At 45.6% G+C, this 21,851-nt stretch overlaps 2 protein-coding genes across 2 annotated transcripts; both read right to left on the bottom strand.

Annotated features, from left to right (window-relative positions):
- Positions 1–518: 518 nt before the first annotated feature.
- LOC308136235 (disintegrin and metalloproteinase domain-containing protein 10-like) lies at positions 519–13,673 on the bottom strand. The gene is made up of 16 exons (XM_080504491.1): positions 13,570–13,673; positions 10,804–10,954; positions 8,572–8,690; positions 8,280–8,438; positions 7,621–7,721; positions 5,814–5,963; positions 5,046–5,138; positions 4,761–4,944; positions 4,243–4,406; positions 3,917–4,100; positions 2,807–2,957; positions 2,499–2,682; positions 2,306–2,414; positions 1,964–2,184; positions 1,750–1,876; positions 519–1,095 (listed from the first exon to the last, which is right to left on the bottom strand). The coding sequence occupies exons 1-16, from the start codon at positions 13,634–13,636 to the stop codon at positions 893–895; spliced, it is 2,367 nt and encodes a 788-aa protein (XP_080360617.1). The 5' UTR covers positions 13,637–13,673; the 3' UTR covers positions 519–892.
- A 1,850-nt stretch (positions 13,674–15,523) lies between these two features.
- fan1 (FANCD2 and FANCI associated nuclease 1) lies at positions 15,524–20,392 on the bottom strand. The gene is made up of 13 exons (XM_080504470.1): positions 19,238–20,392; positions 19,005–19,145; positions 18,557–18,758; positions 18,234–18,467; positions 18,017–18,148; positions 17,804–17,912; positions 17,593–17,712; positions 17,302–17,466; positions 17,046–17,211; positions 16,834–16,937; positions 16,558–16,752; positions 16,282–16,410; positions 15,524–15,866 (listed from the first exon to the last, which is right to left on the bottom strand). The coding sequence occupies exons 1-13, from the start codon at positions 20,289–20,291 to the stop codon at positions 15,729–15,731; spliced, it is 2,889 nt and encodes a 962-aa protein (XP_080360596.1). The 5' UTR covers positions 20,292–20,392; the 3' UTR covers positions 15,524–15,728.
- Between the last annotated feature and the right edge of the window lie 1,459 nt (positions 20,393–21,851).

Genomic DNA, 21,851 nt, shown 5'->3' on the forward strand with positions numbered 1-21,851 from the left:
AGATCCACCTGATTGGACCGCGAGAAGAACCCGATGGCGTCGAATCCTCGCCGGCGTCGTCCAAAGGAGCTCGCCACAACCATCATTCCTTCATTTATGTGTTAAGAATCCTGAGAGCACTAACCAAAAAGAAAAGAATTTAAAAAAAAGAAAAAGATCAAAAGGAAAAAAAAAGTGAAGAATTACACATTTACAGTAGAAGAAATAGTTTGTTTTCACTTATGATACACTAAATATTTACAGTTACATGCAGAGAACTGTCTGCATGAGAGACCGGAGCCAGTGTCTTTTGCCATTTGACATGTGTAAATCACAAAAGTGCCGCAATTCCCCACTGAGTGTCTCTCATTCCTGGCTAGGATGGCGAAAAAAAAAAAAGAAGAAGAAAAAAAAAAAATTAGCACGGAACAATTCACCAGCAGCCACGGGCTTGTCACTCAAGAAGACATTGCAATAAAACAAAAAAACAAAAACAAAAACACATCACATAATGTACTAAAGCTACACGTGGTTCCTTAACTCCTTGGCACTCCTTAAAAAAAAAAGAACGAAAGAAAGAAAGAAAAAGAAAAAAAAGTAAGATGGAAAAAGATGCTAGATAGCACTGCATTGGAAATGGCTGATGGTCGAGTCCACTCCACAAAGAGCCCAATCGAGTTGCTAGATTAGTGTTTTCTCTGTTTCACGTGTCTGTTTTTGTCTGTCGATGGTGGATATGATGATGACTAACAACCATGTCAGGCTTTTTCTTTGGATGGAGTGACGCTTTTGTTTCCCACTGTAGGCACAAGGAGGAGCCAAGGCATTGGGGGGGAGGAGGAGGGGGGATGGGGTGGGGGTGGTGGGTGGTGGGTGGGGGTGGGGGAGGAGGAAGGGGTGTGGGTGCAGGGACTCAGCGTCTCATCTGGCCCATCTGATAGTTCTCTCTGGGCTGGCGGTGGTGCCTCTGGGGCTGCGCCTGTCGCTGAGGCTGCCTCTGGGCTTGCCGCTGGCCGCCGTGGCCGCCGTGCCCACCGTGGCCGCCGTGCTGGTGCTGGGACTGGTGCTGCACCTGGGAGTTGGCGTGCTGCTGCGCTCGTCGCCGCTTCAAAGTGCCTGGAAAGAGGAAAGACGAGGTTACCTCCAGCCTTGTGGCCGCAACAGCAAAAAATGCTCATTTTAGCATTTTTAGTTTTGTTGATTTTGATCCTTCATGTTTGATATTTTGAGTCAAAGGTGCTCCACTTGTGAAAAACTGAGAAACTTCCTATCTGACGTTCGGTCATGTGACATCAGATATTGTCCGACATGGGCAGTAAGTAGGAAAACTAAAAGAGCAAAAGCCTATAAAGTACTTACTTCTTTATAGAAACTCTTCCAACACTCTATTTATTGTTTCTATGCAATTATTGGTCAAAGATGTTCAAGCGGTGTCGTCAGTCAAATGTTCATCTTGGATTGAATAATTAAAAAAAATAATGACTTCTGAGTTTGGTCATCTCTGTGTGCCACACTTCTTTTACAGCATCTGAACCCATGAATTTCACGAGATGTTAAAAAAAAAAAAGAAAAAAAACATCCTGCATTGAAAGACATTGTTCCCAATTGTGTGTTTCAAAGGGAACGATGTGCCAATGAGGAGCGAAATATGTGAAATGTGGGCATCAGTTATGACCGTAGAGTAAATCCCGAATTCACATAAAGTTCCTCCCACAGGTTAATTGTTTAAGCACTCATGACATTAAAAGCTCCTCGTCCCCCTGGACTCACCTGGAAGAGGTTTGGGCGGGGGCAGTTTGGGGTTACTGCTCGGTGTGTGCACGCTACAAATCTTAATGAAACCCGCCATGAGCATGATGAGGGCGATGCCCATCAATAGCACTGCCCACCAGTGTGCCTGGAAAAAAATCAAGCACAAATCAACACGCGATCCGGACAAAACACCCGTTGGGTTGAAAACCTGCTCGGAGGAGTCGACACGTACCACGATCCACTCCGCGATGTTCTCGTAGAGCTCCGGGTTGAAGATGGCCTTCTTTAGCCTGGCGAGCGGGCCGTCGGCGTCCACGAGTCGGCACTTCATGAACACGTCGCAGTAGCCCTTGAAGTCGTTGCAGGGCGAGCCGGCCGGCAGCGTGGTCACTTTCTTGTTGAAGAATCGAGCCAGACGCTCCGAGCCGGTGCTGCTGCACGTGTTGGGGTTCACTGCAGACACAAAAAGCGCGGCGACGAGTCAACGCGGTTCAAATAAAGGGCAGAGTCTCGAGTTATTAATAACAGACTCAATTCAAAAGCGGGGGGGGGGGGGGGGGGGGTGGTGACTCACTTTTCTCCATGCAGCACACGTGGCACAGCTCAGTCTCATCCTTGCCGTCTTGGCTGGCGCAGGTACACGCCTCAAGGCCGTACTTCTCGCAGATGGAGCCGGAGCAGCCCTGCGGGGAGGAAGCGGTGAGCACGGGGCGGATCAGACGACGGCCCGGGGGAGGTGGGGGGGGGGGTGAAGCTCGGACACTCACCCCGTTGAGGCAGACTTGCGTTTCTCCGTGGCAGGCGGTGAAGTTGGCCTTGGGTTCGGATGTGGGGCACTGCGAGCCGCCGCCGTTGCACATGCCCTGGTGGGCGCACTCCGACTCCTCGCGGCACTTCTCGTTTCGCCCCTTGAAGGAGCACTCGGGAGTGCAGCACGGACCCTGGCTGGGACTGGAGGTGAGAAAGGGGGGGGGTTGAGGCGAGGACATCCAGCAATCTGCATTATGTAACCGGCAAAAAAAAACGCCTCGGTCGACACAAGCGGAAGAAAAAGAAAAAAAGCGCGTTCCTCTACCTGCAGACTTTGTTGGGCTTTAATTTGCACTTCTTGTTGTCGGGCTGGTTGGCGTCGTAGCAGCACTGGTCCTTGCATTGATCACTGTAGCCACAGTCACAGTCCTCGCCGGGCTCCACCAGGCCGTTGCCACAGATAGGCTGGCCGGATTCTGTTTCGTGGGGAAATAAAAGTTAGCGCTCTGTTGTGCCACATGCGGAGCGAGAGGCAACTCGAGGAACGCACGGCAACAGAAAGTCTAAAAGTTATTAATACGCTGCAACATTTATTACATTAGCTATCCTTATGTGAAGGATGCACTTTGATGGGAAATAGAACTTAATCAAAACCTCTTAGGGAATATAAAAGAAACGTTACACTCGAATAAAACAAAACAAAACACACACCTCTAGTTAAGAAAGAGACAATTTGCAGTACTTTGAGCTTAAATCATCAAACACCAAGCGGGGAATTAAACTTGTCTAAACACATGAGCCATGAGATTAAGACATGCACTCTGGTTCTTGAATAATAAGACCCCTTAAGAGTCTAGTTTAAATAAACTAGAAGGTTTAGTCGTACTTTCCCCCCCCCCGCTTTCTAGTTCTACAACGATGAGAAGTCTAATATTTATTATGGAAAGATTTTCACAGTGAAACCTAAGGCGAAAACAGTCAGCTCGATGTGAAAAAAGCAGAACTATCAGGCAGTGGGATGCATCTTGGAAACCCGTCCTGGTTTCAGATGAATTAGAGAACATCGTGTACAGAACTGATTAAAATGGTGAGACATGTGTTTGAAGAAAAAAAAAAAAAATGTGTTTATCTTCAGCTACTGACTGAAAAGTTTTCGTCAAGTGTGAGATTTGCGTTGGAATGAAACAACGAGGAAAATAAGAATTTACAAGCTGTCAAAACATAATCAGGTTAAAATAATACCAAAGTTATTCCAAAAACTGCTTTCAAAGCTCTTCCAAGCTGGTTACTGACTTAAGTATTTGTTTTTTTTAAATGTCACTCCTGATATCACAGGAAACGCTGAAGCAGATGTTTCAATTTTCAAAGAAACTTGAGCTTGGGATGAAAATTCTCCACCCACAACAACAACAACAACAACAACAATAAAACCCACCAACGAAACAGTTGCTCCTTTTCTTCTCCAGCACTTGGCTGATGTTGCGAATGCTACAGATGGAGAACTTATTGTTGTTGAGCTTGTCTCCCGATGTGGCTCTTGCATACATGATATAATTGCCCTTCTCCTTCTTGTCTTGGCTTTTGGATTCTCCTGGGGTGCACTCAGATCCAGAGTCATGCTGGCAGCAAGAAAGAAACGGAAAGGGGAAAAAAAAAAAAAAAAAAAAAAATCAGGGGTTAAAAGAGGAAGAGATAAAGCACATGGGGTCTAATAAATTCCTTCTCACCAAGCGTGAATTCTGGAACATCTAAGACACTCACCGGGGAGCCAAAGTTGTGTCCTACTTCATGCGCGAAAGTGATATGGGAGACTTTCGGAGGTACGTGGGAGGCGTAGTTCTGTACGGTGATTATACCAGTGTTGAGAGACTTCTTTTTCCCGTCCGAGTACAGCTTGCTTTTTTCACAGATGCCTCCAGAGCTCCCTGGGAACCAAAAAAAGCACAAGTTGGAAAGAGCTTTCTTTCAAAGAACGAGCTACACACCCCTCGGAAGGATTTGGCTCATTAACGAGCGTGAATATGACTCATTTTCGTGACAATTGCTCAAACGGTGTATTGACGGCCTACCGCCGGACTGAAAAAGACCCATTTATCAACGCTGAATTTCAAACCTTTACGAGGTACGGCCGGCAGAAGGCAGAAGACACGCACAACAGCATGAAAAATAAAGAAAGAAAGAAAGAAAGAAAGAATTCTCTCTTCAGTTTGGATTTAGGTATATGAAATTGTTTCGTGCTATTCTAGTGTGTTACTGCTCCCAAGCAAGAGTGCGAGTACCTGAGGGGGCTCCCACCCAGGCCAAGCCCAGCACGCCATCATCGAAATCTCTGTCTGTGAAAACGTAGGCCAGGCAATAGTCGTCATGGTTCTGCTCCGAGTTGAGCTCCAGGAACTTCTCCACTCCGATGTTGGCAAAGCGGAATGGGTTGGACCGGTCCCTCTCGTCGTTGGTGGTGTTGATCTGAGCAGGAGGACGAGGATGAGTAAAAAAAAAAAAAAAAGGAAGGAAGCGTTTCTGAAACGTAGAAAGTTAGCGGCGGGATAACGAGCAAAAAGACTCACCCGAATCCTCTTAACCATGAAGCTGATGTTGCGAATGCCCATGAAGTCGGTGCCCTGATAGATGGCATCGATGGCCTTGACGTGGCTTGAGATCTAAGCGAGTACGGCATAAGATAAAAACTTCAGTTTGAGGTTTTAGAGAATAACTCAAATGCCCAGTTTATGAAACGATCTTGCAACAATCATGAAAAAAATTAATTTATTTGAATCAAGTCCGGATATTCAAAAAAAAAAACTAAAAACAGGTAGTCGTTGCACAACCGCACGGTCGTTTTATGACGGACACTCACAAGATACACATTCCTTCTCTCTGCTATAATAACTGAACAACCACGAATAGAGAAATCCAAAGCGGTTATTGCCTGTTTGATCCGGGTCCATATATACTGCTGTTCATCGCAGCCCGACCTGATCCCCACCCCGGCAGCGTGCACTGATCAGACAGCGGGCCAGTCCTGTTTTATCTAAAGCCAACTTGTGAATGCCAAAAATATCAAATGCACGTTTCCATGGAAATTATATTTTCATAGAAATCCTATAGTTGGTGTGCATTTGCAGAGCGATTCCATTTCAAACTGTTCTGCCGAAGGTGTTATGACTCACAGCTTCCACTGAATAAGAGCTGTTTTGATTCCAAGAGTCTCAACCCTATGTACTTTGCACTTAACCGTTACTGTGGGGTTTTTTTTTTGTGGTTTTTTTAAAAGCTTTTCTTCAGCACATTTTTGCATCAGCACAGCGTGTGTCAAGCGAGTGGCCATTGTGTACCTGAGCGATGACAGCCTCTCTGGTCTTGTAGTACTTGAAGAAGAGGTGGTCCGTTTGGATGAAAAGCTGACAGGTGTTTTTCTCCACCTGGGCCATCCTCTTCCTCCTCAGCAGCATTGGCTCGTTCAAGCCCGCCTCCATGTGGAGCTCCTGGTGAAGCAGAGCAGCAAATGGGAACGGTTAAATTAAACATACAAAGCAGTATAGAAATACTGCCTACTAACACTTTCAATACCTTACAGTAATCATGCTTTTTTTCTGCAAAGTTTAAGGCTTACACAGTAATACAATGCGACTTATCAATGTAGGACACACATTTTCTGATCGGTTCCAATAACAACCCCAAGTGTTTATAAAGAGCCATTTCCTATATACTAAAGAAACGAGGAGTCCGAAAAAAATGATGATCTGGCACTCATAGAGCCCTGATCTTAACATAATCAAGCCTGCGCGGGTTTAGGATCTGAACCAGATTATATCCACAGAAGATTTGAGCTCGGTTCTCCGAGATGTTTTAAAATAAGTTCCTTCAAAAGCCGCATGCCGCAAAGAAGCGATAAGAGGGCGGTCACACCAAACAACACTGACTTCTCTCTCTCGCTAATTCACTCTGCGAGTCGCATAAAGCGATAGAAATAAACCATTAACCTTTTTGGAAGAACCCTTGCAGCTCCCTCCTCCACACGGGCATCAAACTTTAGCAAAGCACTGCATGTTGCACCAGCGAAATATACTGTTTTTTTTTATTACATTTTTTTTAATTTGGGAGGAAAAAAATTGAAAAGAGACAAATACTGTATGAAGCCCAACTAAAGAATTTGTCCAGAAAAACATTATTCGTGTTTTTTTGTGTATTATACAGTTTGAAAACATGATAGTTGCATTATTAGGTTCTGGAAAGTCTTTGGTACGTCCCTCTCTGGTTTTAGCTTTTGGTCGTACACTGCCTGTCAGAGGTCATTTTTCAAAGCACTAAAATCTGTAAAAACCCATATCAAAGGCAAAATTTTTTTAACATTAATTAGCGTGTATAACTGCTCTAAATTGAATGGACATTCATACTGTATATTACAGCATCAGCGGACAAGGTCCCAGTTTACAAAGAAATGGCAAACAGGTTCACAACACATGATCTAAAAATTGCTAAATGGTTTAAAACAACAAAATTGCCAGAAATGTGCAATGAGTCAGTGTTTCTGCCCTTAATCCATCAATGTAATGTGGGAGTTCTTCAATATCACTGTGTATCCTTCATGCTATGGCCTGCTGGTAAATCTCATGTGTAATGTGATTGTACTGCAGACGTCCTGTGGGACAATGTAATGACTCGTGTGTGTGTGTGTGTGTGTGTGTGTGTGTGTGTGTGTGTGTGTGTGTGTGTGTGTGTGTGTGTGTGTGTGTGTGTGTGTGTGTGTGTGTGTGTATATATATATATATATATATATATGTACCCACAGCTTCATCTCTTTTGCTTTCTGGTCTGTTTTTTGTAATGACGTTTCCAGATATATCAACTGGTCTCGGAGCGAGGGCTGGGAGAACGACTCCTGCCAAATCCTGTCAGTAGCGACAGGACTGGAATCAAAGGGTTAAATTCGTCACGTGCCGCCATTTAACGGACGTCCTACGCTCTTGGTTTTGTAATTTCAGACACAAAAAAATCACACGGAGAACCCCACGGGTCCGTCTGACCCCCCCCCCCCCACACACACACACACTAATAGAGAAGGAGAAATTGGAAGATATTTGCTCCATCTCGTTGCAAATCCCCATGAAGGTCTACGGTGGCGCGGGGGGGGACGTTCACCTTGGACGGATCCTCCATAACGGAGGCCTGATACTTCTTCATCCTCTCGAACACGGAGCTGTCGGCGCAGCCTCCCTCTGGGCCGTACTTGTGCGGGTAGTCTGCGCGAGAGAGGCAGACACAACACTGTTAGGATTATGAGAGACAATGTTAGCTACTTAACCCCCCTGAGTCACTCTATTTCTGGCACTATTCATGATCAGCTAATGGATGTACTTACACGCCACTTGAGCCGAGGCTTTGCTGTGAGCCGCTACCTTTCCGCGCGCTCTCATTAGCGATTCCTCTCACAATTCAGTCTAATTTCGCCCCTCAGCCTCATGCTATGTGTACACAGATGACTTGAAATTGTGGGTGTTGGAGTAGTGGAGTGTACTCTGCGCTCGCTAATAGTACCAACATTGTAAAGACCGCATTAAATGAGCCGGCAGCCCAAGAGCAAGATTGGGTTACTCAGCTAATGAGCACCCCGGGTGTCTCTGCTCCCGGGGGTGGGAGGGTGGGAATCACACCAGCCTGCCTCCAACAGCTCAGCATCCTTCACCTTACACTTTCCCAGTCACGCATTTTCATAGGCGTGTATCCAATTACTCATACATGATGATTACAAGAAGAAAAAAAAAAAAAACCCCATCAGGCTGAAGTTGCTTGAGACTCACGTATGTCGTCTTCGTGGTAGATGACTGAGTGGAAGGGCACGTTCTTGCCCTCCAGGTATCTCTCGGCAGGCTCCACATAGTAATTACCATGGTAGCTCTGAATGAAGCCTTCGAATCTACCGTCTACGATGGAGCCGTGAGTCAGTGTACCCTTCTCACCTGAAAATCCGAACGGCACATGTATGTGTCCGTTAGAGCAGTCTCACACACACAAAAAACTTCCCGTGAAATTTCCTGGACTGCAGCACTGCAGTCACACATTAGGAGGAGTAGAATTAAAATTCAGTATTACCATAGATTTCTCCAGTGTAGATATGCGAGGTATCAAAAGGAATCTCTTCGCCCGACACGTCCACCTTCAAATCTGGGGTGAACAAGGTGGTATCCCTCTTCATTCGTAAATTAAAATGCCTGGAAGGAAAGTCACACACACACACACGCACACACACACACACACACACAGCAACTTGTTAGACACAGGATTTTTGAGTGGGTGTCTATAGATTCGAGACTTTTGGAAGCAAGTAATATTCCTCCTGCGTCTGCAGTGAAGGGAACATGCAAATGAATAAAGGGAAGGGGATGAAGCAGGAGCACCGGCAGAGAGGAAAACCTCTCAGCTGTTTTCTGTTGCAAAGGGGGAGAAACTACAGCATATTTCTGTAAGAGAGTGAACAGAGAATCAGGACGGCTCGGAACAATGCCGTTTCTTGTTCATCAAACAAACTGCAGGGAAACAAAGATGTTACAGTTCACCTAGGGTTTCATTTAACACCTACACAATGTCCTTATTGTGTACTTTTACTGTGCGTAAGTCACTACTTTCTCATTTCTGTGCACAGCAGAAAGATTGACTATTAGAAAACTCAAGTCTGTAAAAAAACAACAACAACAAAAAAAAAACAAGGATTTGATGGAAAACCCAATCCAAGCATTCAATGCTTTTTAAATCACTGCTGTTTTCTGAGACATAATCCTTTCAGAAAACATACAAGACATAGAAAAAAAAAAAAAATCAATCTGAAAACATGCTAAGACTCAGGACCAGTCAAACATCGAGTGTTTCAGGAAAATGTACTGCGCCAAACCCCATCAGAGAGGCGTCTGATTGGTGCCAAATCCATTCTGCTGGATGACAATGAGCTTTAAAAATACAACCAGTCATAAAAGACTATCTAAAAACTGAAGAGGAAGTCCTGCAACAGATGGCCTCGCCTCAAAACCGAGCCCGGATCGCAGCATCCCGGGGTCGCTCAGAGACTGCGTGAAGAGATGAAAGCAACCGACTCAGACCAAAAAGCCACGAGAAATCTGGTTCATCCCCAAGGTCTGCAAAGCACCTTGAATTACTGCGTGGAAGAGTAACCAAAGAGAACCCAGGCGGCTTTAAAAAAGCAGCCTGGTCGCTTTAAAACACCAATGTAGATGGGAAATTAAAAACTATTTGCGTTTTCGAGTGCATAAAAAAAAAAAACCTCTTGACAAAACCCCACTGAGACTTTTATATCAAAAGAAGAGAAGCTCGATGGTGTGTGGACAAGGAACTGAAGTGGCAACGCGAGCTTTGTCCCGACTTCAAAAGGAAGACGAAGCAGTGCACGTTTCTGCTCTCCGTGCGGACAAGACGGCTTCCGTTCGCGGGTTTTGTTTTGCAGCGCTCGCCTTATCACTCTCTTCCCTGTTTAGGAACAGCGGGGCCGCCGTGACAAGTAGGATGATAAAGCAGCGTTTTCGCCAAGATCCCAGCCAGATGGTCGTGACTTTGTCAACCGAGAGCGGAGACACTTTCCATCAAACAACACCACCTCTTCAAAAATACTGGCTGAAGGAGCCTTGACGAGGACTCCGTGTTCCCATCCATCTCCTGCACTCAAGAGGACAATCTCAGTCAGTTCAGGTGGACTGAAACAGCTGACCCCCCGCCCCCCCCCCCCCCCCCCCCCCCCCCTCACAGAACTCAGCGATATACAGAAATGCACCATTTTTTTTCTTTCTCCGTTTCACTTGCAATAAGATTGTGGCAGGAAATCAAAACAACTCCCACACCAGTGTGTCAGTTAATTAACTTGATCCTGCATCGATCGTCTGGTGGTGGAAATAAAACCAAAGAGCTGGAAGAAATGGCGTCGCCGCTCAAATCTGTGGCTTTGAAAAGACCCGTTTTGTCCCAAAGAAATAATAAGCCCCGGCACACAATGACATCGGGAAAAGAAAAGAAACTAATCTACGGTGCGCTGAAAAACAGTCGAAACGATCAATTGGTCAAATGCCGTCAATGAATCCGGCTGGCTTCAATGGTGAAAACAGAACCCACTGAAGAGAAACCAATGATTAATCCTCCTTTACTGTGGCTCCAGCACGATCGAACCAAACACGATGACACAAAGTTCAATCATTCATTTGCCACGGTCCTTTTCTCATCAATTACCACCTAAATAAAGCAAAACGGTTTGGCATGAGGACACGTGGAAACATTCTTTGACTTTCACTTGATATCAGCTAAAATACAATAAAGAGCACAAACCTCCCATGGGCATGGAAATCTAAATGAAGGAAGGTGTCTTCATGAGCGAGGGCCCTCTTGGCCCTCTGGTGGTTGCTGTGCACCACCTCCGTGCTGTACGACAGGCCCTCATAGTGACGGATGTACTGGTTCAGGGGATTCCTATAGTGCCCTGCGTGACAAGAACAGAGGAACACTTGTTAAATGACAATGCCACCAGGTGTGAGCAGCCCATATTTCTGTCAGTTGATTGAGGTTGTGTGTGTGTGTGTGTGTGCACAGAACAAACACTGTAAGCCCTTCGAAAACATCCTTGCTTTTGGACTTTATTGCTTTATTGATCCGAAAGTAGATTTAAATTCTCTGCTCTTCTTACAACAATAACAACAGAAAAGAATAGAAATAGACAAACATACGGATGGAACTTGAAAAACAAATTAAACATCCATCCGGATAAAACTCTCATGCCACACGTTCAGTTTTAAGTCAGATGGTATTGTATAGTTGGATGCCATATTCTCTTATAATCATCACATGAAATAGTAATTAACAGCTGTTTACATTCGTAGACATGAAAACTGTGCAAGTTTGGATTTTAAAGTTAGTTAAGTCTTCATATATGTTCTACAACTGTTGTTAGACTTACATTTTTGCACGAAAGCCTGTTTAATAGTTATGATTCATTCCTATATTACAATAAACAAAAACATTCTGTCATAAAAATGTGCCTCTGAACTAAATAATTAACAGTTTCAACTCAACTACAGCCTGTTTTCTCTCAAAAATGAAAAGGAAAAAAATAAATAAATAGGAGAAAGAATCCGCTGCAAAGCAAGAATTAAACTAATGAAGTTAAACACGCTGAAGAAAATAACAAAAACACACAAATATCGACAGACACAAAGATAAGAAATATTGTTGTTCTAATCAAATTGACGATAAGGGATAAACAAACACAGTAACCATGTGCCTCAGACTGTGTAATTTGGCTTACCCAATCGTATTATTGATATTAGTTTATAACTCGAAAAGAAAAAAGATCAATTGATAGTGTCAGATGATGAGGAAAAGTTACATCCTCGGTATCACAATGAGTCCGTCACACCAGCTGCGTTAACTAAAACCTTAAGAACAACAACAGGATTCTTTCATGTTAAACTGAACGAGGCGCTAAAAAGTTGTCGATCCCGGCAGACATTTGACTGGCAAGAGGACGGAAACGGTGAGCAGAGATATGTGTTTGTAACGTTCGATTAAATCTATTTAAACCAAGTAAGTGCCAGTTTTAGAGCCGTGCACCACCACCACAGTGTAATTACTGCACCACCAGAGGAGTGGGTGGTGGGCTTGAAGGGAAAAATAAAAGAAAAAAGATTTCTCTAGCATCTCTACCCATGTCACATCTGTCAAACTCTCATCTCGAGACCAAATATTATCTCTATTCAAACCATCAATCTCCATCTTTATTTCACTTAATAGTCAATGTGCACTGATCACATTGGCTCTACTCTTAACGTCACACGTTTCTTTAAACCAAAAAAGGGAATTTTCTTGTTAAAATATGTCATTTGGACTGTGTTATGGGCAATGTCTGAGTACTGAGCCAGAAATGACAGGGATTCGGTGTAACAAAGCCAAATAAGTCAACCCAGGCTTCATCCACTTCTCTGTTCATGTGCATAATAAATTATTTAGGTTGTGACATTAAATTTTTCATTGAGGTGACTATGAGAAGTGAAGGCCATGACTGTACATCGGAAACATCTTAAATTCACCACACAGTGCATTAAAAAAAAAAAAAAAAAAAAGTGAGACAAGCTATGACTTGTGGTTATACTATTTTATGAAAAAAGATAAAACAAAAATAATTAAAAAAAATACAGGTGAACCACCCATTTGTGGAAAAGTTACGAAGGCCTCTTTTAACAAGCTGGCATGATTTCAATATAAGAGTCAAATATAAATATGGACTTACTGGGGGGTCTATTTATTTACATAGGTGATTTAATCGGATTGGTTGTCAAAGCCAAGTATCGGTTCACAGGTGTATTACAGGTCAGTACTGCAATGTACAGACAACAACTTGGAATCCCACCGTGCGATCGCGGGATTTAAGCGACGTTTTCACAACAAACAATCCAGACTTGTGTGAGGATAAATCGGATCTTATCTTGAGAAAACAAGTGGTGATTGGTGACAGTGAGGAGAAGAGACGAAAGAAAAGAAAAAAAAAACAACCTAGCGAAATTACGCCTGCAGATCCGCACACGACAGCACCGGTGGATTTCACGTAAATCGCCACCGACTCATCTCCCGTTATTTCCACCCCCGTACCGTACACACGATCGGACGTTGGGAGGCAGGAAGTGCCGAGCTAACGGGTCCGTTCACCCGGTCGGCATCTCCATCTTCTCATAACAATGGCTGTCGGCGCTCGTTCGCACGATCACAACAAAAAAAACCCGAGTCGAAACACCGCGACAATGAAACGGTGACAACACGCGGGGATAACGCGGCGACGTCGGCGTATTCCGGGCCCCCACGACAGCCGCCCGCAATCCGCGGCCGCGGCTCGTTGCCCGGGTTCGAAGTGGAACACGACAAAAAGGGTGCAGTCCTCTTCACAACAAGCAGGCCCCGGCTGATCCCTCCTGCTAAAGCTAGCGGCTAACCAGGCTCTCCGCTCCTCCAGCTCGCCGCCGATTCAACACAAACTCCCGAAGCGTTCTTCTCCCTCTCTCCACACCCCCCCACCACCAAACCCCTCCAAAAAAACGCCTCGCTCACCTTGGGTGGGGTTCAGCAAGCAGGCGAAGAGGAGAAGTTGAAGGAGAAGCAGGTGTGACAGATCCATTGTTTAGAGCATTGATGCCGTTTTCACTTTATTGTCCTACTTAGATAGGCGCAGACGCCCTGTGTGTTTATTGCAGCTTCCTCTCATCGCCTCCTCTCCCCTGCGTCGTGACGTCAGACGCAGACCCCTCCACCCCCCTGCCGACGCGTCCATGATGGACCCGGCCTGCATAAATTACAGAGCTGCGCTGGAAGTGTTTATGCAGCATGTAGATGTTGAACAGGACAGGAGACACCTGCGGGTTTTTTTTTAACGTTATTTCGCTCACCTGACGTTAGTGACACCGTTCAGCCAATCACATGGCAGCAGCCTCGTGCATGTAACATATCTGCACTGTACCAACTTGCAAGAGAAGACTCCAGAATCTTACTTCTGATCTATAAAGCTTTGAATGGTCTTGGTCCAAGGTACATGTGAGAATTACTCGTAGAATATGAAAACGCCCAGGCCCCCTGAGGTCCTCCCGAAGTTTACTGGAGCCCGAAGCAAAACAAGGTGAAGCAGCCAGTGGAAGTGGAGCCCGGTGACTGTGGAACTTAGTGGAAGTGTGAATGTTCGTGTGTTGGCCTATTGGAGGACTTGTAATCAGCTGGGACTGGCTGAGTGGTCTCAGATAAGCTTTTTTGTATTTTTCCATAAACTTTTGACCCATGAAACTTTTCATGCACAACCATTCCTCGGGTTACAGGTTTTATATATATATATATATATATATATATATATATATACACACACACACATGGGTACATGGGTATCAGAGCAACCTTGATAGAAAAGATAGAATCAAATTATGCATAAGAACACCCTTGAATCATCAGTCATCTAGTAATACGCAGCAGAGGCAGAAAATAATTACAAAAATGTGATCATTTCATTGAAGCGCATTTCATTGAGGTTCATTTCAGGAAATTTACATGAATGTCATCAACAGCCACGCAACAATTGTGACTAAGTGGGGGACAAAGATGGACGGACGGATTAAGGGTGTTGCAAATTGTGGAATCTTGGCCACATGAAATTAATTGTGAAAAACAGAACCCGATATCAATATGGTGTGCTTCAGAATTCACACAAAAAAAAACAACTCACAATGCAGGAGCTACATCGCATGGCTTTGATAAGCTGACGTTTCTGTTCTGCATCAGTCAGATGTACACATCATGTTATCAGTAATAACACGACAGCACTCGACATTCTGCATGAGTGTGTACTTGGGAGCCCTCGTCTTTGAGAGGCGACGTGTGTGAGCTCTACTCGTCAACACAATAAAAGCTCATGGAGCCTGAGACATTCTCGCCATGGGGCCCAGAGTGCTAAACACCTACCAGCGCGAATATTTCAACACCATCACATCTCTTCTGTGTACAAATCCATTTTATTGAAAACTATTTGGGAAATATTTCAGGTTCCATTGACTGTTTTAAAACTCTGATACAAGAACTTTAAAGACCACATGAGACAGTCGTCCCCCCCCCCACACACACACACACTTTTGCCAAATTTGATGGTCAAAATGAAATAACTGTTTTCACATGCACACAGTTTTTGTGGAGTATTTCAGCAAAAGCGAATAATTATAGGTGTACGATCACAGTCATTAATTGCATAACAACCTCACAGAGGTGTGACACAATCTATAAAGCAGCCAACCACATCAGAGTTGTGGTTGCCTGGCAACGCAAGATTCCTCGGATACAGTGTTGCCAAAGAAAAGGAAACACCATCAAATGTGAGTGGTGGTTGGATTCATTTCCTGTCATGCATCAACCTGTGATTATCTGCATGAAAGCTATTTCTGATCCCGGCACGTCTCTGTGATGATCTATATCTCCAGACGCACCTTCATTTGTTGAAGGCAGTGACTTTCACTCGTCACACGGCACAGCATGTTCCCTATACCAGAACGCAGTGGGGGGGGGGGGGGGGGGTTAGATTGTGTGGGAGATAATGTCAGCTTATTAAGAGGAGGAATATTGGTTTTGAGAAACTAGAGGGTCCCGCAGAGTCTCCCCCTCTGCTGAAATTAATATTTCGATCGAACGCCGGCCAATGATCAGAAACCATATCATCGGTCACTTTGTCCAAAATCTGTTCATTCCAGACGAGTTGCTCTGGCTCCAGTGTCGGTCACGTGGCACACCTCCACATCAGCCCCCAGTTTCTGCAGCTCGTCCAGCCAGATTTGCTGTTTCTGGGACAGCCGATCACGAGGCCCCTTCACCTCCACCAGCTGCAATCGCACGACAGGCAATGTCAAGTCAGCGAAAGGGAATCGCTCCGTACATGAAATATCCCACAGTCAAAGACATTCACAAAAACACAAAAATCATAGACGTGACATTCCGGAAGTTGTCTAGAGGAGGCGACTTGGGATGTGTGATTTCACACATCTGATTGGAAGAATTTGCTCTTCTCAGGCTTTTTCCCTAAGCTTTTTCACGACACATTAATAAAAATAAGACATCTTGAAGCAGGGTTTTTATACCAGGCTCACCTCTGGTATAAAACCCTGACGTTAGAAGAATGTGCGTCCATAAAACTAAGATAGTTTCCAAAATGTCACGACAGCTGAACGCGTCAGACGAAACAGACCAAATCCAAACGTTTCTAACAGCCAGGACGGCTTGGCAAGCAGATGACTGCACCTTGTAGCTGTTGTCTGAAGTGTTCCACACCACAAGATCAGGCAAACCTCCACGACAGTGTCTGTAATCTTTCGCCATCCGCGATATTACTCCGCCTAAGAATCCTCCACGAAAGCAAGCAACCAGAGACTGCAAACACCAATGCACATATGTGATCATGAGTTGCCATGTCGGCGCCACGATTGCACCACATATATTGACACATATCTCGACAAATGATGCTGCTGTCCATCTGTTAACACTGAATATCTATATTTTCTTTATGACAGTAGACACCTGTGCCTGTTGGAGGGATGAAAAACGCTCCCAGTTGACCAGCGAACAGACTTTCCCCTCCTGGGCATTCCAAACTTCTTCCAACATGCCGCTCAGCGTCTCCACAGACGCCTCGCTGAGCAAATGAACACGAGACGCAATCGCTTCCTTTCTGTTCTCATAGAAGCAGTCGGTGTGAAGGTCCAGCGGACACGTCTGCGAGCAGAAACGAACCCGAATATTGAGAGTTGTGCAAAAAAAATTACAGTAGAATCTTCCATGAAGCCGACACGATACCTGGTATGGGTTTCGGAAGACATCTGGGATCCCCTCCATAAAAATGACGTCCCACAGCAGAAGAGCAAAGAGTGTGGAGAATGTCGAGCCCTCTCCATGGATCCCTGTTTAATTAAAAAAACAAAAACAAACAACAAACAAACGAAAGCAGCTATTGATTTTGTGACTGGTGGATATCGAGATCATTTACTGGGAGGAGTGGAGAAAGTCACCTTGGTCGAAGCCTTGCCGTCGGTAATGCGCCAAACACAGCTCCTCCACAGAGCATATCACAGTGGCTCGCTCACACTCTCCTCCCTCTTCGTGCGACGACGGCAAGAGAAACCTGGATTTCCCCGTGCCCCCTTCATGAGGGAACAGTTGTCCTCGAATGGTAACCTGAAGTTAAAAACCATAAACGTCTAGTTTTACTGACACAAAACAAAAAAACCAAAAAAAAATCTAAGTCCAACTTTTTATTGAAATCACATGTTTGACATCTTGGACTTGCACAGCAGGCAGTTCTCGGAGTTGCAGGCGGTACTTCTTGCAGCTGGCAGACTCCTTCATCCTAACTGCTCTCTGATGGAGGGAAAGTTTATGTCCCGTGCGGACAAGGGGGTCCAACAGCCCGTCTCTGATTGCTTGTATTGCCTACCAGGAACAGAAGAACCACCGGGTGAAAAGTAAAGAACAGGCAGTACACACAGACCAAACGTGGAGAATAAGTTCTAACAAACACCTTTTGAGGTGAACAAAAACAGCGATCCTGGTACTCACTTGCTCGGGTTTTTTGAGATGCTGGTGAAGGTTTAACGCGAGCCTGTCCCACCATCGTCCACGGCTGTCCATACAGTAGACGGACTGCAACAGCAAAGACCGCAGCTCCTCCACCGCTTCCTGCAACGAAAACGTCGCCTGTGACACCTTAAACTACACGGAAACCTGAAAGTGTCGGAAACAGTTGAACAGAGTTCAATTCGGGGAAAACCTCATAGCGACGCAACCTCTGCAGGATCTCCACCCCTCGCGATGAAATACGCGTATAAGCCCATCCGGTAGTGAAGCTGCGCAGGAACACGGGCAGCGCCTCCTGGTGACTAGGTCGGAAAATACAAGGTAAAACGTGAAATCACAATCGGGTCGATCGGATCTTCGTTTTAAAGATAAGAGGGGCTGAAAACAAACACAAACGGTGCCTCACCTGATGGCGTGTTTTGTCCTCAGCTCCTGCCAGGCACCCTTGGCAGCAGCGTAAAGCTCCAGGGCCTTCTCCCACTGACCTCCTTGCATCGCCAAGGTCACGTCCTGCAGCGCTCGCATCGCAGCTTCGTACCTGACGCCATGAAAATAAAGCCACGGCTATCGTTTTTCCAGCATGTTAAATAAAAACACAAAGATTTTTTTAACGTCGTCCAAACCCGATCAGGTCGTCTCTGTCCCGGAACAGTTTGGCGCCACGCTGCACCGCGTAGTCCGGGAAGGCCAGACGACCCGAGTTCACCAACAGGATGGTGTAGAGCTGACTCTGTCCTCCGCCGGCCGCCTCCTCCTCGTCCGCGGTGTCCGTCAGAGAGAAGAGCAGAAGGACTCGCGAGAAGACGGCCCGAGGGCCGCGGCGTAGACGCACGCAGGAACCCGCCAGCTGCTTTGCCCTTTAAGGAAAAGGCCATTGCGCTCGTCAGTACAGCCGGGAGTACGGCGCGTGAAGACCTGGAACACGCACGCGAGGGATTTTTCCAACCGTTTCAGGATCACGGTTCCGACGTTGCTTCGGGCAGCGGCACGAGAGAAGAGAGACTTTTGCCTGCTAAGACGGAGGAGCCCGTCTACCAGCTGCTGTTTTTGAGTCCCAGAGTTCCCCAGATGGAAAGTCTTAGCCAGAGTTTTAAGTTCGGGAGCCGGCAGGAGATCCAGGGCCTCCCCGAGGTCCTCCAGGTCGCCTTCTGTCAGGTGCAAATACAAAATAGGAGGGCAAGGGGACAGGGAACGACAGAAGTTACACTTGTTAGGATTAGTGCACAGTTTTGACATTGAATCGTCAATGTTTTGTTGGTTTTTGGATAAAAAATGCCCGTGAGGACAATGATATTAACAGATTATAGCACTCAAAGTAAAGACATACCAGGAGAGACACAAAATGTATCTTCATTCAAAAAAAATTCCCAACAAAACAGTTGGGGATGATTTACCGGTCTGTAGAAAACCGCCCTGAACCAGCTCCTGTGCCGTCGGTCCCAGATCGCTGCATATCTCTGCATAATCCAGCTTATTAACTTGAAGCCATTTCAGTTTCCTCTGGAAGAGTCTCGCGCACAGCTTCTGACCCGTGACTTTAGAGAGAGGAAACACATTGCACAGTTAGGCCTCACCTTCACTTCAAGGCGGCGTCAAGGAGTACTTGCCGAGTGATAAAACAGAAAACCTGATAACTTCTCAAACGCCTCTATGGATGCCATATCCTCCCGGTCGAACAATTCCCGGTCGTCCTCGTTCTCCAGCACCGCCCGCAGTACGGTCCTGAAGTTACGGAGGTAGTAGGGAAGCCATTGAGGGTGTTCGCTCTGCTCAGTGGTGGAGGTCTCGCCACCAGATTCTGGGTCATCATTAATCACTGCATCTTTCTTGTGCCATTCCTCAGAGCTCAAAGGAGGGTCATAGGTAGATGATGACGGTATGTCAGAATTACACTGGTCTATGTCAGTTGTCATGTCACAGGATGGAACCTCTGGTTCTTCAGTGTTCTCGTCACACTTTGCTTTCTTGGACAGAGCAGTGGAAGACGTCTCCTTCTTTCTCTTCATCAGTTTAGGAGGAAAGTCTGATTTCGACGCTTTGGGTTTGCTGTCATGTATTTTTTCTGAACTTGAAGGATCGTCCACCGACGTTGGCGTGTCGACACCGCAGGCGGCATTTTCTTTTTTGCCTTTCGAGGGCTGGGTCGACATATTTTCTTTCTGTGAGCTGTCCAGGGTCCCCGCTAGGTCCGTCTCCTCATTTGGAAAAGCTGCTGCACTTTTATCCCCCACCCGGTTCTTTTTCTGACAGTGTCCCGATAGTTTGGAGGAAAGTCTTCCCAGATCGATAGTTCTGACCACGGTCTTGCTCTGTGTATCCGGACGCTGGAAGTTCTTCTTCTTAAAGTAAGGACTGGTGTTGGTCTCTGTGACCTCTTCTTGCACCTTTCCATCCGGCTCTGGGGACTTAGGGGGACTCCTTGCGGGTGACAGCCGGCTGCTCGACACATCGTTATTACCTGCTGAGGCTGCAGAAACGTCTCCTCGCTCAAACTTGTGACACTGCAGATCGATGTGCTCATTGATCTTGAACCGTGGGACGAAGTCGCCGCACAGGGGGCAGGCCAGCCGAGGGGGAGGCTGGCTGAGGAAAAACGACGTGATCGGCTTAACGTCACTTTTTTTACTCTTGGACAACGATAATTTGCTCTTTGGTTTGCCTTTGTCTTTCCTGTCGGTCATATTTCAGAAGGTGTAGCCGGACCGAAGCTTCGCCGTGCCGCATATGCTCTGCGGGAGGAACACGGGCGGAGAAATGAAGGGTCGGAAAGAAAAAAGAGTGGTATTTCAATACTTCACTGGTCCCACATCTGAAGCCTTTACTTCCCAGGCGATGTAGCCCAAAACACTATGGGAGAGACTGAAATGAAATCAGAGTGGACCGCAAGTACAGACCAAAACAGAGAGCGACGATCCCGCTTGTCAGGCCTGACTAGGGGAGCGACTACGAGTCGAGTTCGAGTTCTCCAAATCGATCCCAGACACATCGATGTTTCTATCATCAATTTTATTTGTATATATTCATACACACGAAAAATTATGTATGAAATTAAATGTCAAATTCCGAAATTATGTATATTTGATAAAAAGTTGATATTAAACATCGAATATTTGGAACACCTGCCATTTTCAGGAATTTATGCACTCATAACAGGAAAGTAAAATTGTGTGTGTGTGTGTGTGTGTGTGTGTGTGTGTGTGTGTGTGTGTGTGTGTGTGTGTGTGTGTGTGTGTGTGTGTGTGTGTGTGTGTGTGAGTGTGTGTGTGTGTGTGTGTGTGTGTGTGTGTACATTTGTACACTTGATAAAGTTGTCCTAAATGTGTTTATTTGTTATATGTGCATGTTGTGGAAACATAGAGCTGCGAAACTGTGTTTTATTGTTTTAAAGCAATGACAACAAATGCCTTCAACGAAATGTAATAAATATCAACAACCTTCCAGAGCAGAAACAATCTTTAAATGAAAATAATAATACCTAGTTACGGAATACGGAGTTTCACGGTGTCAAAAGTTGTCCTAACATTTTTTTAGAAAACATTTTGACGATTTTGACAACAGTTTTACGTTAACACTGTTTTATACAAACCAAAACTCCTCTATTAACCCAATGTAGGTATTCTGTTTTTGTTTCTTTGGGAAGGACATTAAATGAAATGCAGTGTGTGACAAAAAATATATGAGCCTCATGGTCCTAAATAGTGCATCATTGGAGAATTAAATGAGACATTGAATGTGATTTACATGTACGTGTTTATCAGTGTTTGGGTTTTTTTTTTTATATGTCGAACAGAGCAGTGCGCGCATGATGGGAGGCGTATGTGTTACACAGGTTCCCGGGCTGCTGTGCGGCTTTTATTCAAAAATCATCCCGGTCGCGGAGAACGATCTGATCCGAGCAGCCGCCGCGCACGGGCTTTTCGCGGGGACCGATGTCGGTAAGTGGCTCGCAGGGTGAGGGAGAAGGCGGCGTGTTATCGGGTATTGCATGCTCGGGCCCATTGCGATCGGGAGCCAGAAAACAACCATCTGGATGTGGCACATCAGCAGAACCATTAGCTGGATGTCAGCGTGGTGCAGTCTCCATGCTCCAAATCAAGGTCGATGTGAATTTGCAGCGGCGTGGGGAGGGAGAAAAAAAAAATAATAACGTTATGTTTTCAGGTGGTAAAAGCATACGTGAGCCCCTTCACTGCGCTGGAGGGTGGTGGGAAAAAAATAAATCGGATTATCTTATCGACAAT

The sequence above is a fragment of the Blennius ocellaris genome (genome assembly GCF_963422515.1).
Source record: "Blennius ocellaris genome assembly, chromosome: 11".
NCBI lineage: Eukaryota > Metazoa > Chordata > Actinopteri > Blenniiformes > Blenniidae > Blennius > Blennius ocellaris.